At 47.4% G+C, this 23,437-nt stretch overlaps 5 protein-coding genes across 5 annotated transcripts; 3 read left to right on the top strand and 2 right to left on the bottom strand.

The window, feature by feature from the left end:
* Positions 1–5,651: 5,651 nt before the first annotated feature.
* SPO14_0 (Phospholipase D1) lies at positions 5,652–8,525 on the bottom strand (the record flags this gene model as incomplete). Its single annotated transcript, XM_031153316.1, has 6 exons — positions 5,652–5,866; positions 5,922–7,803; positions 7,860–8,042; positions 8,092–8,244; positions 8,300–8,327; positions 8,386–8,525. 6 exons carry the CDS (start codon positions 8,523–8,525, stop codon positions 5,652–5,654), a joined length of 2,601 nt encoding a protein of 866 aa, XP_031001540.1.
* A 1,126-nt stretch (positions 8,526–9,651) lies between these two features.
* On the top strand, positions 9,652–13,758 carry SPF1 (Manganese-transporting ATPase; the record flags this gene model as incomplete). Its single annotated transcript, XM_031153315.1, has 4 exons — positions 9,652–9,706; positions 9,764–10,065; positions 10,118–13,203; positions 13,254–13,758. 4 exons carry the CDS (start codon positions 9,652–9,654, stop codon positions 13,756–13,758), a joined length of 3,948 nt encoding a protein of 1,315 aa, XP_031001539.1.
* A 407-nt stretch (positions 13,759–14,165) lies between these two features.
* Positions 14,166–16,271, top strand: YVC1_0 (Calcium channel; the record flags this gene model as incomplete). The annotated part of the gene is made up of 5 exons (XM_031153314.1): positions 14,166–14,203; positions 14,284–14,321; positions 14,382–14,709; positions 14,767–15,380; positions 15,427–16,271. The coding sequence occupies 5 exons, from the start codon at positions 14,166–14,168 to the stop codon at positions 16,269–16,271; spliced, it is 1,863 nt and encodes a 620-aa protein (XP_031001538.1).
* A 3,868-nt stretch (positions 16,272–20,139) lies between these two features.
* Positions 20,140–22,094, bottom strand: qrs1 (putative glutamine--tRNA ligase; the record flags this gene model as incomplete). The annotated part of the gene is made up of 3 exons (XM_031153313.1): positions 20,140–20,217; positions 20,263–21,488; positions 21,536–22,094. 3 exons carry the CDS (start codon positions 22,092–22,094, stop codon positions 20,140–20,142), a joined length of 1,863 nt encoding a protein of 620 aa, XP_031001544.1.
* A 329-nt stretch (positions 22,095–22,423) lies between these two features.
* On the top strand, positions 22,424–23,299 carry macrod2 (O-acetyl-ADP-ribose deacetylase; the record flags this gene model as incomplete). The annotated part of the gene is made up of 2 exons (XM_031153312.1): positions 22,424–23,049; positions 23,098–23,299. The coding sequence occupies 2 exons, from the start codon at positions 22,424–22,426 to the stop codon at positions 23,297–23,299; spliced, it is 828 nt and encodes a 275-aa protein (XP_031001543.1).
* Between the last annotated feature and the right edge of the window lie 138 nt (positions 23,300–23,437).

Here is a 23,437-nt window from a genome sequence, read left to right as displayed (position 1 = left end):
TCTCGGCCAGGTGCTCCATCTCGACCATCTCGGCCAGGTGCTCCATCTCGACCATCTCGGCCAGGTGCCCCATCTCGGCCAGGTCCTCCTGGCTCTCCTTGCAGTCCCTGTGGTCCCCTTTGTCCCCTTTGTCCCCATTGTCCCCATTGTCCCCTCCGGCAGAACAGGAAAAGTATTAAAAGAGCCACAAAAATACTTCCTACTATAGCTGCAATACCCCCCCCAGAGATCCCATTGCTACTATTATGAATAATGGGTTCCATGGGAAGAGCTGTCGACTGAGGCGTTGATGATGCTTCTTGTCCGTTTAGGGTCATTTGCCCATTTCCTAACTGGATGATTGTAGTATAGGTAGTATATATTTTACTAATACTAAGCGTAATGAAATAATCTGACGCTGAGGCCTTTTCTCGAAGGTCAAAAGTTGATGTTATGCTATTACTTGGGAACGGAGATATGATCATGATGACGGGTAAGCAAAAAGCTATTCTTACGAATTGCTATAAGGATTCTAAATTTTAGAGCAGTTTTTGACCAAGAGTATCAAACGAGATAAAGATGAGCCGCCAAATTTGCAATTGGAGTATAGAGATATATAAAGGGTGCAAGTTAGATAGCCTTACATTTGTTAATGCTTGTAAGGTAGCCTCAACATTTCCTATTTCGGCGTTCTGCTTTCAAGTCCTGCTCTAGGTGCATACGTTAAGCCACCAACCCCTAATCATCTTGACAGGCTAGAGAGATAAGGAGCACCTTCCAATCGGATGGGACTATTGCCACTTCCGGCCAACGAGCTGCAGAATATCTCGGGGAACACCACCTTAATACCTGCCAAGCCGACTCGGAAAGTAACAAAAGCCTAACCCAGCACCTTCGAGGAAGTAAGCGCACGCGTAAAATGCACACCAGGCGGGTATTGCAAAGCTTGGAGAATCTACTGCGCTTGAAGGAAAGGAATATCAGGTGGGTTCGTACAGCCAGCCCTATGTCCTGATGGCATTGCATTCGTTGTTGCCACACGGTGCACCTGGCCTGGGTTGCATTTCTTGAGGCTCAGAGTCGTAGTGCGGTGCGGGGTCGGTTGGTCTATCGTGGCGTGGACTCCGTACAGTAGTGCCACTAATTCTTCCTGGTCCGTGCCCGCTTCGGATTCTCACCCTCACTATCCATCCATCCACCCATTATGCGCCTCTTTCGCTTACCTAAGCTATGCCAAGTCACATGACTAGAGAGGCTCTGCTCTCACTATGACCCCTTATATCCTGACACTTTAAAAAAAAAACAGCCTCCCAATGACCCTTTTTATCTCCCGCGGTCACATTATCTTATTACACTTGAAGAAAACGCAGCATAACACCAAGCACCTATACTTGAAATAATAGGAAGTATATAACATTACAGCAAAGAACAAACATCCATTAGAGATACTATATTTTGCAAACAAGCCTTTTAATAGATTGCCGACTTCAAACGCCCCGATCATATGAAGAAGCCTCAAGAGCCTCTAAAACTATACTTGCATTAATTAATATTTCCGATCCCACCCTGCAGTAATCGTCTCAACTTCTTCATTATTCTTAAACCTATAAGCGCAACTTTTTAGCTTGTGAATTTGTAAACAAAACCCTCAGAAGAAATTAGTAAACTTACACAAACAGATCATTCATCTGATGACACCACCTCAAAAACAAGTGGAACTTATACAACGTAACCTCCTTCTGATTCAGACCAAAGAAACCGCCGTATTTAAACCCGCCCATAACACGCTGAAGCGTGGCATACAGCTCACCGACTGTAGAGGAAGGGGGGAGGATTTCGCGCGTGATTTTGCTGGTGATGGCGTGGCGGATGGGCTGGAAGTATGGTTTGGGACCGTGCTCGAATAGCTCGAGGCGCTCTAAGACGGGGTAGAGCACCCAGCCGTTGTTGATGCGGCGCAGGACCGGCTGGCCTGTTTCTGGGGACAGTGTTGGCAGACTAGGGAGGGAGAGAGGGTCTATTAGTACTATATAGTTTCACGCATCTCATCTCACCTCATCTTACCTTACCTTGGGGTAAAGGGCAAGGAGGGGATAAGAAACTCACTATCTGAAGAATTTCCCGGCGTGGCTAAAGTAAACTAATAGCGTTTGCCAAGATTCCGTACCCATGGGCCAAGGCAAAGGGGTATATTTTTGCATGATGTAGATCAGAGCATCCTCCTCAGTATCACGTTGTGCGCCTGTGATCTTTAAACGACCTAGAATATCCATGGGACACTTGACCAACCTCTCGGCGAAAAACTCTGCGTTTTCGGGAGCAAGCAGGAATTTTCGCGGAGGTCCGCCGATGGGAGATTCATCTACTAATTCCCATCCGTCCGCAGTCGCTGAGACACAATCGTTGACCAGGATGAACAACTCGGCAATATCATTGCAGTAGAGCAAGAAGGCTTCGATCTCTCTGGCCGTGAAGGCGTAATCTTCATCCAAAAACGTGTTGACAAGGTCAAAAAAATCTGTTTTGGTGATTTTGGACACATTCTCAAAGTTTGGTGCAACGTCGGGACTGGTGAAGTATTCTCGAAGAATCTGACCTAGTCGCTTGTCGATTGATATTCCTCTGCTATCCAGCTCATTCATGACCATCTTCGCGTCTGGGAGAGTTTTGATTTGACCCCAAGGCTGTCCCTCGGGCTCTGACATCACGACCTCAGGAGCATGGCTTGTGATAATAGTTGGATTGTCGATCGCCGTGGCTCGGGCTGTAAGGAGCTGTTCTGCTTCATTGACAATTGCCAGCAAGCCATCGAGTTCATGTTGTGTTATTCCCAAGGCCTCTTGCAAGATAGCAGAATCATCTAATTTCCCTTCAGATACTGCCTTCAGACACCTGACAACTAGTATATAGCGCGGTTCCCAATATTTGAAGTGGTTTACTTTTTGGCTCGTGAGTTGGATTTTATCATTATAGGAAAGAACCCCGTCGTTGATTATTTCCTGTAGGCATTGGCTCGTTTCTGTTCGGTATGCATGAGCGCAGCAAATATCATGGACAATGGAAAGACATGCAATAATATGAGGTTGAGTGACATCGATCTTGCGTACAGCATGCTGGGTGCTTCGTGCTAGTTCGGTGACGGCATTCATTCTCTCCAATCGCACTGTGAGATCCTTGTGGTCGAACAGCCGCATCTCTCGTTCCTTGTCAAGTGCTGTAATGAGGCTCTTTTTATACTGCAATTCCTTTTCCAAAGAATCCTCTGTTGACCGTCTAAGATGGTACAACTTGACGAGATTTTCTTCCAACGAAGCACGACGTGCAGGATTATTGGCATATATTTCTTGCATCTCTTGCCTACGTACCTCGATCTGTTTTTCAGTTCCTTCGATTTTCTCTTCTTGATCTTTTTTGAAGTCCTGTATATTCTGTCTAGTGTCGTCTAGCAGGTTGTTGCACTCATATAATACAGCGTTCGTCTTTGCGATACTTGCTTCAATGTTGTGCCCTTTCATTTCCAAGTCTGTCGTAGCGTGACCTAGCCACCACAGAGGACTGGCCGATTTCCACCACGAAGGTAACTGGGGCGCTTTGGAGAAATCTGCGATGTTGATACCATCAAAAGCATACTCGAAGTCAGTTGGAAGTGTATCGTCAGGGCTGAGTGCAATAAAATGTTAGCTTCTCATTAACAAGCTGGATATATTAAGGATTAAACATTATGGTTGCGGAACTCCTTTCGCCATGAATTTTTGAGAGTTTGGACTTTACGAATTACTTACTGAAGATCCTTTTCGGCTTCTTTTGACTTCAACTGAAGCTCCCTGAATCGAAGCTTGACCGAGCTCAAAAGTTTCGCAGTCTCTCCAAACCAAACGCCAGTATCTTCAAGTCGCACCATTTGCAGCGTATACTGTTTCTCCAGCCTCAAAAGCTCCGCAGCTTTGGACGCGCCCTTAGGCCCAATCATATTCCGTTCTCGCAACTGAGCCCCCAATCTCCTTTTCTGGGATGCAAGAGCATTGAGCGTCTTTTCCATCGCAACCATTTCCCCCTTGCGATTCGTCCATTCTAGACGACATGAGTTCCACCACTGCCGCAACCCGTCCAAATCATTCATCAATGCATGGAAGTAATTGTCCCGGCGAAGAAGGGAGCCGAAAGTCTCATCCTTCAAGATTGCTTGATGGATCTTGGCACGTTTCTCCTGGTGGTGGGCCTTGAGGTCTGTAGGGTTGTCTCGGGTTTTCGATTTAATTGATCCTGGGGCTACGGATGACACGGGTGGCGTGAGTAGCATTTGAGCAAGGTGTTGGGTAACTGGAGCTGCACGTTCGCCAGCTTCACCATTCTCAACTCTTGTCTTGATCTCTAGATGTACCCCTGCCATGTTTTCGGCGATAGTGTTATTGAAAATTTCCATGGCCATATCAACTCGACTCATCTCCTGGTAGTAATTATCCAGGGTGTCTAATTGAGGTGGCGGTCTATCATTTTTATGATATGCTCCCTGCCGACTTCTGTCTCTCAAAGATGCATTCCCAGCTACCCGCCTGAGAACGGGGCGTTGATTCGGCGTGGCACTTCGAGCTGCTTGTTTCTTCTTCAGCGGTTCTGAAGGAGCCATACTCGAATTTACTTCAGAATTATCAGACCCTACGGGTCGTAGTAAAGAAAAATTGGTATGGATTTAATCTAGCCGGGGAAATGCTCCATTTGACTATCAGTGGTTCTTTGTTTCGCTTGCAGATAGGGGCTGTCCGCATGCGGCAATTTGGTAGTTCTGACAACTGAATTCGGGGTTTTATCATAAATTGTTTTTGGACTCTGGCAAAGGATCATAGTGTGCGTTTTAAACATGTGCGATGAATGCATGCGTTGGCGAATTGACAGCTACAGAAGTTTGGCGAAAGAGAGCATACGTGGCCCCATTTTTGGAGCACTGCTTCCAGCCACCAATGAAACGAATTAAATATCAATTAAAAACAACCCAAAATATATTGGAGCAATTAATAGCAAAATTAGAGTCTCACGATGTATTTGGTTAGTATCGCGTGCAGAAAACTGCCAATTGATTTTCAGACGGTCAATAACAATTTACCACCCAGAATGAAACATCTTGCTTCTGATCCACTAGAGTCAAATTCTCTCCCTATAGCACATTACTTGTTCAGGGATCGAGCCCAGTAATTCCACCACGAAATAGGTGCTGTCTGATCTCAATGCAGGGCAATTTGCTTTCCATGGTGAGATATCCCTACCGCGAAGCCTGGAGCTATAAAATTCAAAAACATAACGCTGCAACCCGTTAAGGTAAAAGAGAGCGTCCAAACATTAGATACCAGGCTTATTTCCAACTTGAATGGGTACATACATGCATGATTCTTAAGTATTTATAGAAATGACTGGTTAAGCTACGTCTTCCTCTCCTGGCGAACAGAAACCCTCACTCGAATGGTTTGTCCGATCATAACATAAAAGTGAAATAGGCAAGATCTCTACAGCCCTAGGTTAAAAACATAAGTCGTTTAGCTATTTCCAGACGCTATTTCCAGGCCGAGCCCCTAAAATATAAACCCAACTGAGATAAAACCCCACGATTTCCCACACCCCAAAGATTATCAACTTCGTGCCTAAGCCTTATGCAGCTAGTTAATAAAGCGCACCCCCGGCTAGGTATAAATACTCTCCGTCCAAGAATTAACCTGCAATCCCGTCTCCGCCATCGGCGCATCCTTCAAGAACTCAAGCGGCATCCAAACAAGATGACCTTTAATCTGGTCCAGCTTGTTGCGGATCTCATTGGGCGGGGTCATCTTGTCATAGATATGGCCTTGTTTGACGCCCTTGCGGTGGAGGAATTGGTCGTAGTCGTCGAATGTTTTGACTGCAGTATATATATTAGTATTATAGAATAAAGGAAAGAAAATGGGGGCACCTACCATAATCATCAGGATCCGCGTGGAAAAGCTGTCTGAAGATCTCAGTGTTCTTGCTTGCGCGCGATGTCCACATATCCCATAGCTCGTCACCGAGGGGATCAGCGACGAATTCATAGGTCTCGTTTTCTTGTGGGTCAACTGGTACATCTGGTGGTTGCGCGTTTGGGTCTTTCGATGCATCGAGCTCTTGAGGGGGGAGCAAACCGAGATGCTCTCTCCAGAGGTATCTTCGAAGTGTTGCGGCGTGGACGCCCGCTTCGTATTCTTGGCCTCCCATCGTGCTCTTCATCGTCTTTCTATCCGTCATAACGATAGATAACTCGCTGTCATGGATGCCCAATTGACTTCGATCATTGAGGTTAGAGCTACCGCAGATGACAGTCTTATCATCAACAATCAAAACTTTGCCGTGGATATACAACTCCTCTTGAATCCAGTTGTCGACTTCGTTTTCGAGGTCACCTTCCCATTTCTCGTCAACGAGGCTTCCTTCACCATGCATCGCATTCTTTGCGACGCTGCTAACACTCGCGATGCCTTGATCCGCACCAGCGGCCTCACGCTTTTCCTCAAACTGGCGCTTAGCATCTGTATTCTCCTCCGCTGACTCATTACCAGCATCATCTTTCAGGGGATTTAGCTTGTCCTTAACCGAAGCTTTCTGACCCATATGCGTATCTGCGCCATCCTCATCGTCCTTCGAACCGTGAATACCAGTGTCCATGATTTCTTCAGCCTCGGCCCTCTGTACATCCTGATACTTGACGCCAGATTCCTCTTCCTGCTTCTTGATGGCAGGTGTGACGTTCAATCGATCATATGATCTCAGGTTGAAGAAGAAAACGTGTTTCGTTGGGTCAACTCCTTGAGCTTTGATTTGTTCGAAAATTGAGTGCTCTCCTCTACAGATCGATTTGTACTGATAGTCCATGATAGCTCTCGTTCCCATTGCTGCATCATCCCGAAGGTCACCGGCAAATCCTGGGATCGAAGGAATGACTGCGATGACACGGAATTTCCTGCCCTCTTTTCCAGCTCTGACAACCGCTTCAACAATGGCCTTTCCAATGGTGTTTTTGATGGGTGCTTGCTGATCTCCTGTGGCTGTGATGAAGAACTGATTCTCTATGTATACGTAATGCTGCGCATTTCTAATGAGTTCGCTGTATGCATTTTGAATGCTATGCTCTGTAAGAATACCGCTTGACCAATCACAACTGCTTCGAACAATCTGGGCATGGACGGTTCCCTGTTGGTCGCCCAAAGTCTTGCTGCTTAGGGGTGATAGCGGATGTTTAATGTATTCTCCCACCGGATGCGAAGGTCTCTGGACTCCCACCAAGTCTTCGTCTTGACCATCTCGGCCTTCTAAGATCAACCAATCGTACCTGTCATCACGCTTATACTTGTCACGCTTGACGAAGTTCCAGCGGAGGACGAAATGTTCGGCGATATCGTAGACACAATCCCCAACTACTCCCATCGCCACGTCATGCCATGGCATACGTCCATATTCAGCTTTTGACAGCTCGTTTGACTTCCAATCGCCGACGCTCTGAAAATCCATAATTCTATTGTTATTGAAATCTTGGCCGGGCCAAACTTCATGTTGCACTCCCTCTGGATGGACATCCGCAAGAGGATGCTGATGGTTATCCCACCTCCCAAAGCACAAGTCCAAACCACCAATGAAAGCAGTGTCATAGTCAATGACGATGAATTTTTCGTGATGCGCCCAGTAAAATGTCATGTCCGCGGCGTTCTCGAGAACATTGTGATCAGGATGTCGCATAACGACAATGTTTCCATATCCAGGAGTTCCTTTCGGACAGAGTGCTTGGAGGGCATGCTTCGTATGTTCAGAATTGCAAGTAAGAGCGGCCTGGTAGGAAATTCCGATTAGCATAAATTCGGCGAATATATTGGCAGAGCACACACCTCGACCTCACGGTAGACAATTACAAATATCTTGACTCCAGCTTCCGCCTTCCGCTTGAGGATCTGATCTAAACGCCATTCCTGGTTGAAATATGGGGGTCGGCGCATAAACAACTCGGGGGATAGCCACCAATCCTCAATATATATGGTTTCCTTCGCTCGCTCGAGTGCAATCGAGACAGCCTAAAATTCATCAGAAAGGAGGAGGGAACCATCAGTTTTATGGACTTACCCAGTAGTAATCTCGGCCATCAACGTACCACTTGATGTTATTCCCTGGGCGCTCTGGGGCAAAAGACTGGAATCTGTGTCCCTCCCCAATCTTGGTTCTCTTGTCATCAGTTTCCTTTTCATGCTTTTCGTCGTGTCGATGATTTGGGTTGATCTGGAAGTATCATTAGTTGGGGCTAGAAGGAGCAATATCTCATAGCATGGCTTACCAAATTTCCAAACTTGCCAAGCTCATGTCTACTCGGGGTCAGCATCTTGAGGCTCGAAGGTAAGTTACGTTGGGACATCAGCATACTTCTTATGGCTAAGGCTGACTTTAATATCATGGAGCTTGGTATCCTTCAACTTCTCTCGCAGACCACTGAACGGATGCTTCAACTTGTCCTTCAAGTGCTCTGGGTTGGAGCCGCCATCTGCTGGTCCTGCAGCAGTCATAGTTGCGAAGGGGAAGGAGAAGATGTGCGAAGGAGAAAGGAGTCTCACACGCGTATCTGTAAAACAAATTACAGTCGAGTTGATGTGCAGACGTATTACTTGTATAGTCCCTCGTTCTCGATGTTCCTCGGAAGCGGAGGGGAGGAGAGTAGCGGGGTCGTTGTCGTTGACCAGGTTTTGGATAGGTGGAAGCTTGGCGTGTGATGTCACTCTGCATTCATCTGTAAGCTTATTCACTGGGGACAGTTGCAGAGCATACAGTAACTCAGTGTATATGATGCCTCGCACAGGTTTTAGCCATAAATAACATTAGCTGATATAATACGGGCTTTATCCTTACCTTACCTATGTTTGATTACCTAGGTATTTGTAAATACCTACCTAGATCACTTATGTTCTTATACCTTATTAGCGAAGATAGAAAAACAAGGTAAACGAGAACGTTCCAAATTACGGGTCATGTCTTTTCATGTGGGAGTTGCCTTAAGGGTTCTGTAAGGACGGTATCCTCTCTACTCACTGCAGATGACTCTCGAGTCACAGAAGTACCAAGAGGAGATGCCGCAAGCTCTGCCCAGATCCAGCCAACGTCCTGAAGTACTGCGGCTGATTCTTCTGCGACCTTTGTAACAAAAGTATAAATAGCAGGTAGACCAAGGACAATCCTGTAGCAGTTCTGGTGAGAAAGCACCAGGTGAGCAAAAGGTTGAAGAAACTGGCCCATTAGTGCTCGCAAGCTTGTTGAAAAATTAAAGGGGTAAACGCTGTAAACGCGATATAGAGTGCGAATCAAGAGGAGAAGAGGAAGAGAAAGAGGAAAAGGAAGAGAAACAGGACATTAGTGCTAGACACTTGAAAGGACTACTGGTCGTAAACAACGACCCTGTGTATCTTCCGTCCTCTTTTCTGTCGTTGAATGATGCATGAAGAGAGAGAATCGGCAGCATCAAAAAGAAGCCAACGCAAACGCAGCATCTCAGAGTTCTATGCTGACTAAGAATCGCCGGCCACGGCCGATATCAACCCGATAGCACAGGCCGTCCTGTCCTTTTCTTCTCGAAGCCACATCTTCACTTCACTTCTTCGATTCCCAGCCTCGACGCGCATCTCTATTCTAGAATGCGCAATGGCTCCTCTGGTGGATAACCCGTTGATCGCATCTGCGACTCTACATAATCCTTGTGCGTGATCATCAAATCAAGCTTCGAACTCCCATCCAAAATTCTAATCACAAGCAGTACCACTTCAACTACATGCCTATGTGTGGCCTTTTGTTATCATCTGGCCAATATTTCTACGTTATTATCTCTCCGAGGACCTCTATAACACGCATATTGGTGGACAAGAGTGGACTTTTGTCTGGTGCGGAACCATCATCACTCTGCAAAGCTTAGTTTGGCTGAGCACGAACTGGAATATCAACCTTAAAGCCCTCTTCACAACGAAATCCGCGAAATCCGTCCAGGATGCACAGTTAATTAAGCTTCTGCCCGCTGTCAATGCGGGTTCTGCAGATATCTGCAAGATTGAGAGAGACAATGTAAGATCGCTCTCTAGGCCTCAAAGGTAGACGCGTCTGCTAACATTTTCAGGCTGGGGGCAAAACCAATATCTCCTTCCTCTTTCAAAAGCGTCGATTCCTTTACGACCCGGTCACGAACTCTTTCGCACCTTTGATATACCCCCTCGATGCCGAACCAAAGCCTTACATACGAGAATTTCAACATTCGAGAGGTATATCGTCTGCTTCTGAGCTCTCTAGAATCCAGCACCATTATGGGGACAACACCTTCGATATTCCCGTCCCAACCTTTGTCGAATTGTTCAAGGAGCATGCGGTCGCCCCATTCTTCGTCTTCCAGATATTCTGTGTTGGATTGTGGATGTTGGATGACTACTGGTACTTTTCGCTGTTCACCCTCCTCATGCTTGTCGGATTCGAGAGCACTGTTGTTTGGCAACGTCAAAGAACCTTGAATGAATTCCGCGGAATGAGCATCAAGCCATACGACATCTATGTGTATAGACAAAATAAATGGTTGGAAACTCAGAGCGACAAACTTCTCCCCGGGGATTTGGTTTCTGTTGGCCGTACCAAGGAAGACAGTGGAGTTGCCTGCGATATGGTTTTGGTCGAAGGAAGTGCTATTGTGAACGAGGCTATGTTATCAGGAGAAAGTACCCCACTCTTGAAGGATTCCGTCCAGCTCAGACCCGGCGATGCCCTGCTTGAGCCTGAAGGACTAGACAAGAATGCATTCCTATACGGCGGCACCAAGGTGCTACAAATCACTCATGGAAACACTGACGAGGAAAGGCCCAAGGTTGCCTCAGGCGTTCCATTCCCTCCAGATAATGGCGCTATGGCTATCGTTGTAAAGACTGGTTTTGAGACTTCTCAGGGAAGCTTAGTTCGCACCATGATCTACTCCACTGAGCGTGTTTCCGCCAACAACGCAGAAGCCTTACTTTTCATCTTGTTCCTGTTGATTTTCGCAATCGCAGCCTCTTGGTATGTCTGGGACGATGGTGTGAAGAAGGACAGGAAGCGGTCCAAGCTTCTCCTTGATTGTGTCTTGATTGTCACTAGTGTTGTGCCTCCAGAACTTCCTATGGAGCTTAGTCTCGCCGTGAACACCAGTCTTGCAGCTCTCAGCCGCTACGCCATCTACTGTACCGAACCTTTCCGTATCCCTTTCGCTGGACGAGTCGACGTTGCTTGTTTCGACAAGACTGGAACTTTGACTGGAGAGGATTTAGTCGTGGAGGGAATTGCTGGTCTTGGCCTTGGTCACTCCGGTACTGACACCCCTCGCGAAAATGGTGGTGCCCATAGTAATATCACTACTGTCCATGAAGCTGGTCTAGAAACGACCCTTGTTCTCGCTACTGCTCACGCTCTTGTAAAATTGGATGAGGGCGAGATCGTCGGGGATCCTATGGAGAAAGCTACTTTGACGTCTCTGGGCTGGACTCTCGGAAAGAACGATATTCTTACGAGCCGGAGCATGACGGCAATGAAAGGCATGTCATTTGCCACTTCTTCCAACAGCGTCCAAATTAAGCGCAGATTCCAATTCTCTTCGGCCTTGAAGCGTCAAAGCTCCGTGGCAACCGTCACGGTACTGAACCCACAGTCCGGAAAGAAAGTTAGAAATACCTTCGTCGGTGTCAAAGGCGCTCCTGAAACCATCATGAAAATGCTGGTTAAGGTTCCCGCAGACTATGAAGAGACATTCAAATACTTTACAAGAAAAGGGTCTCGTGTCCTTGCTCTGGCTTACAAGCATCTTTCCACCGATTCAGAACTTGGCTCTGGTAAGATCAACGAGCTCAAACGAGAAAATGTTGAGGCGGAGTTACATTTTGCTGGCTTCTTGGTTTTGCACTGTCCTCTAAAGGACGATGCTAAGTCATCGGTACGAATGCTTAATGAGAGCAGTCACCGTGTGGTCATGATTACTGGAGACAATCCTCTGACAGCTTGCCATGTCGCCCACGAAGTCGAAATTGTCGACAGAGACGTTTTGATCTTAGATGCTCCAGAGAACGATGATTCAGGAGAAAATCTTGTTTGGAGAAGCGTTGATGACCAAATCAGCATCCCTGTGGATCCAACTAAGCCTATCGACCCTAAAATCATTCAATCTAACGACCTCTGTGTTACAGGGTATGCTCTCGCAAAGTTCAAGGGACAAGTCGCTTTGTCATCTATCTATCGTTATACCTGGGTATATGCCCGTGTATCGCCGAAACAAAAGGAAGAAATCTTGATGGGTCTCAAGGACCTCGGCTACTATACACTTATGGCAGGCGATGGCACAAACGATGTTGGTGCTCTTAAGCAAGCCCATATTGGTGTGGCATTGCTTAATGGTTCTCAAGATGACCTCAACAAAATCGCCGAACATTGGAGAAATACCAAGATGAAGGATTTGTATGAGAAGCAACGTTCCATGATGAAGCGCTTCAACCAGCCAGATCCTCCTGTCCCTGTTGCTATCGCCCATCTATACCCTCCAGGACCATCAAATCCCCATCACGCGGCTGCCATGCAACGTGAGCTGGAGAGGAAAGGAAATGCGCAAGCTCTCACCGAGACCGCCGTGGGAGATAAATCGAACGGTGTTGAAACTATCACCTCTCCCGGAGCGCAAGCAATTCTAGATGGCAAAAAGAAGGACAAAACCCCGTCTCCAGCGCAGCAAAAGGCTCTTAATTTGACCGAAAAATTCACACAAAGCATGATGGAAGACCTTGACGAGGATGAACCACCCACTATCAAGCTCGGTGATGCTTCAGTCGCTGCGCCTTTCACCAGTAAGCTGAGCAACGTTATCGCCATTCCAAACATCATCCGCCAAGGACGATGTACACTTGTAGCAACGATCCAGATGTACAAAATCCTCGCGCTCAACTGTCTCATCAGTGCATACAGTCTTAGTGTGCTTTACCTTGAAGGAATCAAGTTTGGAGATGGCCAAGTTACGATCAGCGGAATGCTTATGAGTGTTTGCTTCTTGTCTATTTCAAGAGCCAAGTCTGTCGATGGTCTCTCCAAGGAACGCCCCCAACCAAACATCTTCAACTTTTACATCATTGGATCTATTCTTGGTCAATTTGCCGTTCACATTGTTACATTGATTTATATCGCTCGCTTCTGCGAACGCCTTGCTCCGTAAGTCTAGAAATGCGTTCCAACTTGACAAAAGCTAATTCTAAGCTCAGACGTTCCGAAGCGGTCGATCTCGAAGGGGAATTTGCCCCTTCCCTATTGAACAGTGCCGTCTATCTCTTGCAACTCATCCAGCAAATCTCAACCTTTGCTATCAATTACCAAGGCAGGCCATTCAGGGAATCTCTGTCAGAAAACCGAGGCATGTACTGGGGTATCCTAGGTGTCACAGGCATCGCATTCTCCTGCTCCACTGAATTTATCCCTGAACTCAACGAGAAGATGCGCCTCGTGCCTTTCTCGTCAGACTTCAAGTGGACCATGACTGCCACTATGATTGTCGACTACCTCGGGTGCTTCGTGATTGAGAAGGTCTTGAAGTTCCTCTTCAGTGACTACAGGCCGAAGGATATTGCGATTAGGAGACCAGATCAGCTGGCAAGGGAGCAGAAGAGAATTGCGGATGCAGAAGCTGAGGTTTACCGCTTAGAGGAGGAGAAGGCAGCGAAGGTTATTGAGGAGTTAGAAGCGAAGCTCGCGGCGAGGGGACGGGCATAATTAGTTTGTATATCGAGAAGATAGACTGTACCATAGAAAACTATTTTGGTTGTACAGTATTCTATTAAGCGAGAGCGACAAAAGAGTGAATAGATAGATATTAATACTATACTATACTTCATAATCAGCCGCAGTATTTTACTTCTTAATTAACAGCTTGTTATAAGTTACTAGTAATAGCGTCGAGTTCTTCTAAACCAAACAAATCCTACGTCATCGTACAGTAATTATACGGTATCTACAGCCAAGCTACCAATGCCAAGCCTACCTACCTAATACGAAACCAAGCATCAGAGTTGGAAGTGGAGAGCTACACTACTACAGTATTGTCCCTCGGACACCGCAGACTTTTATCTTTTTCCTTCCCACTCAATTACCATTCAGGAAGGCCATCGCAATCCGTCAACATGGTACAATGGAAGAAGCTATTCGGGCTTGATGGCGCGTGAGTACATCCATCCATCGATTAGGAGATGCCCCGCCAACTCTGCTACCGTAGATGCTAATTATACCTACTGTCCACAGACAAGACCAACATCGCTGGAGAGACGAAACACGTCGTCGTACGTTTCCGTTTCCCCTTCCAATCGAACCTAAAGAAGCAATTGCTGATACACAGATAGTCCTTCCCACCTACCACGAAGACGCAATCCCCTCCGCAGTCCCTGCCCCCGAAGTAACAAAAATCGCAATCCGCCTGCGCTACCTAATCGAAGAATGTGTGCCCTGCGAGCTCGAACCCGAGAGCATCACACGCGCCCATAGTCGCATTATCACGCCCAAGGTGGTGAAAGCTGCAAAGGAAGCAGGCAGTCAGGAATATGCTGCGTGTGTGGTATACGCGCTCCTAGTAAACAAGCGGTGGTTTAAGAAGCAGGCGATGCTTGAACTGTGGGATGCGGATCTACATAATGTGCGCGCGACGGCTTGTGAGGTTATTGCGAAGCAGTTGTAAGTTTGCCTCGCACAAGAAAATAATGGGACCATTCGGTCTGATAACTGGAATAGGATCGAGACTGAAGATAATCAGGATTATCTCTTGCAAGATGTACTGCTGAAGAGATACGCGATCATGATAGACGGCGAGCAAACCACTCCTGCAAACGTCATTGAACGCGCTGTCGACCTTCACGCATTAAGAGTTACTGGCTCTTCGGGGTATCAGAAATGCGTCAATTATCTATGGCGCGGCTGGTTGGTGCAAGATGAGAACGATCCATCTATGTTCATAGACTACAAAAAGAAGTCGAATACGAATTACTGGACACACGTTGACCCGGACCGGATGAGGGCTCCTGTCTACCAAAATGCTACACAGATTATCTTCTCGCTGATTTATTTGGGACTTTATACTGGGGCTATCAATACGGTAAATCCGAAAGGAGATCTGGATATCGTGGAAATCCTGCTTTATATCTTCACCTTTGGCTTCTTGTGTGACGAGTTTTCGAAGTTCTGGAAGGTGGGACGATATTATATTGGTTTTTGGAATGTGTTTAATCTGATTTTGTATGGCTTGTTGACCACTTCTTTGGTTACGAGGTTCGTTGCACTAAGCCATCCGCTTGAAGATGATGATGGGCAAAGAGGGAAATTCAACGAATTGAGCTACAACTTTCTAGGTAAGCATACCTCAACCGCTATCAAGCAAATCCTAACCTCAAACAGCCTTCTCTGCACCCATGTTCTGGATGCGCCTTCTCCTCTACCTCGACTCAATACGCTTCTTCGGCGCCATGCTTGTGGTCCTCAAAGTAATGATGAAAGAATCCTTAATCTTCTTCGCTCTCCTATTCGTAATAATCGTCGGCTTCCTGCAAGCTTTCATCGGCATGGATAACGCTGACTCCAACGCTGACGCCACGGTCTTTATTCTGCAAGCAATGGCCAATGCCATCATGCAGTCCCCCGACTTCAGCGGTTTTGACGCCTTCGCTCCTCCATTCGGAATCATCCTCTACTACATCTTCACCTTCCTCGTCATGGTGGTCTTGCTTAATATCCTGATCGCGTTGTACAATTCTGCATATGAGGATATCACCGATAATGCAATTGACGAATACATGGCTCTCTTTGCGCAGAAAACCATGCAATTCGTACGCGCGCCTGACGAGAATGTCTTCATTGCGCCGCTCAACCTCATTGAGGTTTTCTTCCTCATAATTCCGTTCGAGTGGTGGCTTCCTAAACACAAGTACGCCAAACTCAACGACTACGTTATGGCGCTTGTCTACAGTCCACTCTTGTTCGTAGCTGCGTATTTTGAGACGCGCAGTGCGAAGAATGTGAAGAGTAATCGCAAGAGAGGGGAGGATGATGATGATACGGTGGAGGAATGGGAGCAAATGGAGGGAGAGGTGGATTTTGAGGGCGAGGGATGGGATAAGACTGTACAGAGTGTGAAGCCTGATGTTGAGCAGGATGCCGCCACGATTGAGGTTAAGAAGCTCAGGGGCGAGGTGGGCGAGTTGAAGGAGTTGATTGTGAAGTTATTAGAAAAGGGGAATGTGTAGGTGGGGACACGAAGAGTCGATCTTGTAAGGAGATAGGAAGTATTGGATAATGATATATTAATGAAGGTTGATTTTCATGTCAGTCTCATGCCAGATTTCCAAAATGATGTCTCCAGCACTTCGGAATGCTTTCTCATACTTGACACATGACTAGCCTCGCTAGAGCCCCTGAAGAGCACGCACACGCACTCCCCAGATACCCCAATAATGGATCTAAACATCAGTTGAAAGCTGAATATTCCAAAGAAACACCTCTCCAAGATCACCTAATAACAAACTTTTAATCAACTCTGCAAATAAAGTCCAGAAACTGTATAAGGTGCACCAGCACCAGCACACCACGAAAGATCCGGCCCCCACTTCCAGAAACAATCAAGGTGGAAGGTCAATCTGTCCACTCCGCTGCAAAATAATAAAACTCCTATCATCTCCATCCACGCACGCACTAAGCCACCTAATGAACAAATGCCAATCCCCCCTCATAAACCCCCACTCCTCCCTCCCTTCCCCTCCCAGCCGATACGGCGACGGCCGGGGCTCACTGCGGAAGCGGTTCAGAAAACTACCGATACCGGAAGAAGAAGAGGACTGGTGTGGGGCTTGTCGGGGGGCGGCGTGTTCTTTGAGGATGAGGATGGTGTAGAGGCTGGACTCGGTGCGCGAGGACGCGGATATGCTACGGAAGAGGGATGCGACATCTTGCGCGGTGCTGCAGTTGATGCGCGTGAGGAAGCGCGCGGTGCAGGGTGGGGGGAATGGACCAGCCTGAGTCGAGGCGGATTAGTGTGGTGCAGTCGCCGTCGGGGTCGACGCTGTGTGTGATTAGTATTTTTTACCTACATGTTAGATGTGTATGAGAGGGGCAATGAAAGAAGAGAAGAAGGAGAGAACACTTACTCGCATTCTCGGACGAAGAACTTCCCTCTCTGCAGCCATGAGGTCAGATACAGCTCCATATCTTCAACCTCGTACGCGCCGCCCAGAATCGCTCTATACGCGCTAGAGAGTGGGGGTAGGTACTCGTTAACGCATGCGCGTAGCCTTCGGATATCCCAAGGCCATGCCCTTCCCGGGACGCCCGGACGGAGGAACATGTGGCTGTGTAGAACGAATATCTCCTCGAGCCTCGCAAGACTAGGGCCGCCGGGCCTTCTCGGTAGGGGATAGGAATCCGGCGGAATCTTCCTCTCAAAGCCGGCAATGGGCTTCTCGTAGCAACACTCCCAGCCCGTCTCTCGGACCGTGACGCGGTCGATGAGAATACCCGAGGAGAAATACACGTTGTTGTAGTTGCAGTACTGCAACCAGGCGTACGTGATCGCCTCGGGGATGCCGCCTTTTATTAGTGAGCTGACGAATTTGTGGAATGCTGCTTTGGGTTGGTCGAGCTTGGTTTTTCGGAAGAGGGGGAATATGTCGGGGGAGTCGAAGAAGGCGCGCATCTGGTAGCCCCAGGTGAAGCCTGTGTTTCTGAGACTGCGTCTGGATTGTCATATACGGCGTGTGCTTGATCGAGGAGATCTTTGGCTTCCTTTATACGATTGCTTTGCCACATGCGGCTTCTAGTGGCTTGAGGGAACGAGAGGGTTGGAGGCGGAGGACTAGGATGTCTTGGATTCTCATCATAGCCTGACGCTTCATCTGGATTGCTGGCCGCATATTGAAGACGAGCCAACAAATTTCCAAGGCCTGACAGCTCGTCTTGGCATACGGAGAGTATTTGTGACGAAGTGTGGTTTTGCAGAGCTTCCGGAGCCCATGTATTCTGTTCAAAGTGTAGCTTGACCATTCCGTATATGTCTGTACGCCGCTGGGTTCTTTCTGCCAAGCGACCTAGTGCTGTCATTATTTGTGCTCGTTCGTGGAGAGTGTTCGCCACCATATACAGTGAGTTAAGTACGTATGGCTCATTTGGATAACGTTCCATTATTTTCTCCTCGTAGTTTTGGAGCAACGCGAGCACTGTCCCGTATCTTTCCGAGAAGTCATCAGCGAGCGCCTTGACGTATTCTCCGTACCGTTCTCTCACGTCGTAAGCCGTTAAGAGATCTGCATCTTCGTCGTTTTCTCGCCTCAGTTGAGCCAGTTGAGTGTCTCTGAGATCTTTGATGGGGTTCATTAGGGTAGCCATTTCTTCCTCGTTGACAGGTTGTCCCTGAACATTGTGCGCCAATGCTGTATACATGACTTGTAGTTTTTTGTCGGCTTCCCTCTCATTGTTCACATCATTGATCTTTCGTTGTTCGATTCGTGCTGTTGTAGCGATTCTCAATTTCTGGATATCCGTAACGATAGCTGCGGTCCTGGCGAATGATGAAGCAAGGGCTGTCTGACGGCGTCCCATATCTTCAACGACATGTTGGAGCCACCACTCTCTACCCCTTTCAGGATCGTTATACCAGGGCAATTGGGTCACATCTTGTGCATCTGTATATAGCTGATCTCTGATAGCCGGGTCCTGCTGTTCTGGCTCAGGTCGCTGCACCAGACGCTCGGCCTCAGCATCTAAAATCCTAAACCGTTCTAGTAGAAGTCGCAGAACCTTTTTGTTCTTCTGGAATTCTTGCAGAATCCCTTCCTTTTCTTGCTCCACTAGCGCGAGTGATTGGCTCCATCGAAGTCCTTCCTCGTGATGGCCTCCGTCTCCAAATCGAGGCCAGTCTAACCACTCTTTGAAAGTCTTTATTTTTTCCTCGACATCCAATAGCTTATCACGTCTCGTTCGCCATTCTGTGCGATTCGAGGCCCAATACTCCCGGATCCCCGCCATTGTTTCTGACATCCTAAGCGCTGCTTCATTGCGTTCAAGTAATTCCTCCAGCGTGTCGTTATGGAGTAGATCTGTTATACTTGCTACATGTTCCCCGGATTCGGGTTTGGAACCAGGGCCATCCTCTGCAACCTATAACAATCGCAGAGTCAGCACTGATTATAAGATATATTTGAGATTTGAAAAGAGGGAATCAATGCCGACTTTGAGGCGAAGCAGAACCCATGTGATTCATTTATGGTAAGCATCTTAGTTCTCAACTTACCTTGTTCCTTCTCGCATGCTCTGCTCTGCCCAAATCAGCAAGTCGATCTACTTCTGCGGCTTGTATATCAAAAGCCGCTAGGGTTTCAGTAATAAACCCCAAATTCTCTGACCGTTCTCCCTCAATGCCTCGAGTATCCAGTACGTCCGCTATTGGGGGTGCTGCGCGATGTGCGACGGGCCTTCTCCTGATGTGACCGGCCCCTGGCGCCGAGCTAGGCCCTGGTGGTGTATACGGTCCGGCACGCCTTATTGCATTGGAGCGTTCAGTCCCTGTTGGTCGGGAACCATTCTGCTGCCCAGCTCGGCGAGCGATGGGTGATCGATTCACGTTGCTCATAATGGCGACTAATGAGACCGATAAAGACGTGGTATTCCAATTGAATCAGAACTTCTAAGAATCTTTTTTCTCGAGATCCCAAAGAAAATACCTAAGAAGCTACAGGAGGTGAAGAAGCGTCTTTAGCCTCAAATTTCCGAATATTAGGTGCATCCTCTTTGTCAAGGGCGATCATGATCCCATAATAATTCTGGCTGCGAGCATATCTTCCAAAGTTGTGCTTTTGTCCCAATCACGATGGTATTCTGCGACCGAATCATGCGACAGCTAGGAATTCCGAGGCCAGAGGCACTACAGAATCAGGTTAACAAAGGATTCTTTTATTCTTGGAGCCAACCTTGCTAGTAAAATGCAGTCCTCGCGTTAAAAAATGCCAATTCGTATCATTAATTCATTCCTCGTCTAATGTAGCGCCTCGCAAACATGTCTACTCACTTCCCATTGACTCCCAGGAATGCTTCTGCAAACACTTACTCTGAACCACTCTATATAATCTATTTTCCGGCATCTTCTTTCAGACTAACAATCCGGTTTAGGACAACTTTATCGTCTGTACTATCCGAATCCATTGCCTATGACATTTTAGCGATATCTCGGATAAAAAGGGATCAACTTACCATATATGCTACCCGCATTGCTTGAAATCTAACAGATTCTAGACCTCCCTTCCCCAATTCTGACTCTCCAGCCGCTTCGGGCCATGGAGCACGGCGCTTGATTTCGTCGAAACCTGATTCGATCACAGCATGAGGCCAGATTTCTTCGCTGTTGGGATTGATGTCGTTCAAGAAACCCCCTTCGGCATCTTCTGGCTTTTCTGATTTGAAAAGCGCATTGTGAATCCGTACTTCGACTTCTCTTGATCCCTCTGCAACCCAATGAATGAATGTTTTCGGCTTCTTTCCGTCTCTATCGTAGATGGCACGGACTTCCGTGACCTTGTCGCCATCTTTTGTAAATGAGGTTGCCTTGATTGGATATGGTGCTTGAAGTAGGCCAACAGATTTCCCTGGTGCTAGACGAAAGTAGTCTTTGCTATCAACTTCTCTGAAATCGCTTCTCTCAATATAGACTGTCTTCGTCAACTTGACTTTGTGGCTGCCCATAGCGGGAATCTTGGGGGAAAAGGGTACATCGACTTCAATCTCTTCAGCATCTTCTATGACTACTGGAATTGGATCAAGGACCAGCGACAGTCGAGGAACGGTGCGCTCTAGATATCGTCGAACTGTTTGCTCAAACTTTACAATTTGGATGTTGGTCGCGGAAGTCGTAACTCCGAGTTCGTTGACAAATTCGAGAATTGCACCAGGTGGAACACCACGTCTCTTGATTCCAATAAGGGTGTAAAGTCTCGGATCATCCCAACCTCGTACGTACTTCTCAGTAACGAGCCTCAGGATCTTTCGTTTTGAAAGAACCGTGCCAGTGAGGTTGAGGCGTCCATATTCTCTCTGCATAGGCTCGTACACCTCTAAACTCTGGTTCAGCCATTCGTATGAAACCCGAGAGAGGATGAATTCGGTAGTGCACAACGAATGGGTGATGCCTTCGAAACTATCGCATAAGCAATGTGTGAAGTCGTAGGTAGGATAGATCTTCCAGGTATCCCCAGTTCGGTGATGCTTAGCGTCTAGGACTCTGTACGCGGCTAAGTCCCACATTTGAGGGTTTCCGTCTTCAATATTTTGCTTCATACGTAAGAAGGCCTCTCTAGGTTTGTATTCACCATCTCGCATGGCCCGGAACTCTTCGATGTTCTGCTCAACGGTTTGATCGGCATGCTTGCATCTGAATCGAGGTCCATGTGCCTCACCTCCTCTTTGAGCCTTGATCTCAGCATCTGTAGTATCGTTAGTGTTTTCCTCGAAAGAAATTGGGTTATCATACCTCCACAATGGCAAACATAGGCCAATCCGCGGTTGATAAGTTTCTCTGCCTTGGCGTACAATTTGTCGAAATTGTCGCTAGAGTAAGTAACGGCACAAGGCTCAAATCCTAGCCATTTCACCATTTCTTTGATCGCCACGAAGTATTTCTCCTCTTCTGCTTCTGGATTCGTATCGTCAAACCGTAGATAGCATTTTCCTCCGTGGAATTTCGCGAACCCAAAATTGACAGCGATTGCTTTGGCGTGTCCAATGTGCAGATAGCCATTTGGTTCTGGCGGGAATCGTGTGACTACAGGCTTTACAGGCCGCTCTTTGTAGACTTCATCGAGAAAGCCTTGGGTGAACATGGCGGTCGGTTCTGAGATCTTCTCTTCGGGCTTTGCTATGGGCTTAGGTGTAACTGGGGCCTTTGCTGGTGCATCTGACTTTGCTTTGGCTTGAGCTGCTTTCTTTGCCCGCTTTGCTATTCGCTTTTTGAGTTCTCCCTTTGAAACCATTTCGCCAGTCTCCTCATCCAACTGGAGCTTAGCAGTTTGCTCTGTGATTGCGTCGGCCATGATTGCGCGATAGTATAGAGAACAATTGGGGCGAATCGTGTACTCGTAAATAAGAAGGAGTCTGTGGTTTTGAGGTTTCTAGGGAAAGTAAACAGCGGCGGGGTGCTTTACTCGAGTACTTGTTGGATTTCCGAGTCGTGTGAGTCAATCCACCAAATTTCGACAGCCTGATTTTTAGCGCCGTTTCTAGCAAGGCGGTGCGGTGCCCCGCTATCAGCCTTGTAGAAACCCCCCTTCCCTTCCTCCCTCCCTCCATCGTTCTTTCTTCATTTATCTTTTCTCTACCAAAACGTTAAAAACAAGACCGCATGCTTGGCATCCGAAGAATCATGAGTGTCATTCCCGCTGCTGAGATCCCAACCGTGTCTCTCCTCTATCGATTGAAGAAACTCACCCCTGCGACTTTCGATTCCCCCGCTGTAGCGCCAAAGCCTTCCCAGTCTTTCAACGATCGCATCGGCCTGATCCGAGGGGATATCACAAAACTTGAGGTCGACGCCATTGTTAATGCTGCCAACAACTCTCTGCTTGGTGGAGGAGGAGTTGATGGCGCCATTCACAGAGCTGCAGGTCCTAGACTACTGAAGGAATGCCGGAAGTTGAACGGCTGTGATACGGGGTCTGCGAAAATCACTGGTGCCTACGAACTCCCGTGCAAGAAAGTCATCCACGCCGTCGGTCCAGTCTACAATTCAGAATTTAAGGCAGAGAGCGAGGAGGATTTGGCAGGATGTTACACTACGAGCCTTGAGCTGGCTGTTCAGAATAATTGCAAGACCATCGCGTTCAGTGCCTTGAGTACTGGTGTCTATGGCTATCCAAGTCACGATGCTGCACCTGTGGCTATCAAAGCCGTCAAGGAATTCTTAGAAGGCGAGGATGGAGACAAGTTGGAGAAAGTAGTCTTCACTACCTTTGTATCAAAGGATGTGGATGCCTACAACCACTGGCTACCGTAAGTTGATATACTCACCCTAGTCTGTAACTCTTTAACATGGCATAGAATCTTTTTTCCATCTACAGAACCAGAAGCCGAAGAGGAATGGGAGGACATCGAAGGCGGAGAATCCGCTGAGAACGGAAAGGAAGTTGAAGAGGAGGCGGAGGCCAGCAAGGTTGAACTTCCAGAGGTACCAACTGGCGAGCCTACTGCGGATGGACCGGCTACAAAGAAGCAGAAGCCAAATAGTGATGAGAAGTCTTAAGTGTGAGGTAGGAGGAGTAATCGGTTGTCCTTTTTAGAGAGCTTATGAAAAGCGTTGGCCTTTGGCACTATGATATCCTAATTTGCAAGTTTGTGTTGCCAAAAGTAATGAATTTCAGTGCCTTTTTGCAAGTTTTCA

The sequence above is a fragment of the Lachnellula hyalina genome (genome assembly GCF_007821495.1).
Source record: "Lachnellula hyalina strain CBS 185.66 chromosome Unknown contig00233, whole genome shotgun sequence".
Taxonomy (NCBI): domain Eukaryota; kingdom Fungi; phylum Ascomycota; class Leotiomycetes; order Helotiales; family Lachnaceae; genus Lachnellula; species Lachnellula hyalina.
This window is presented reverse-complemented; position numbering and strand designations above follow the sequence as displayed.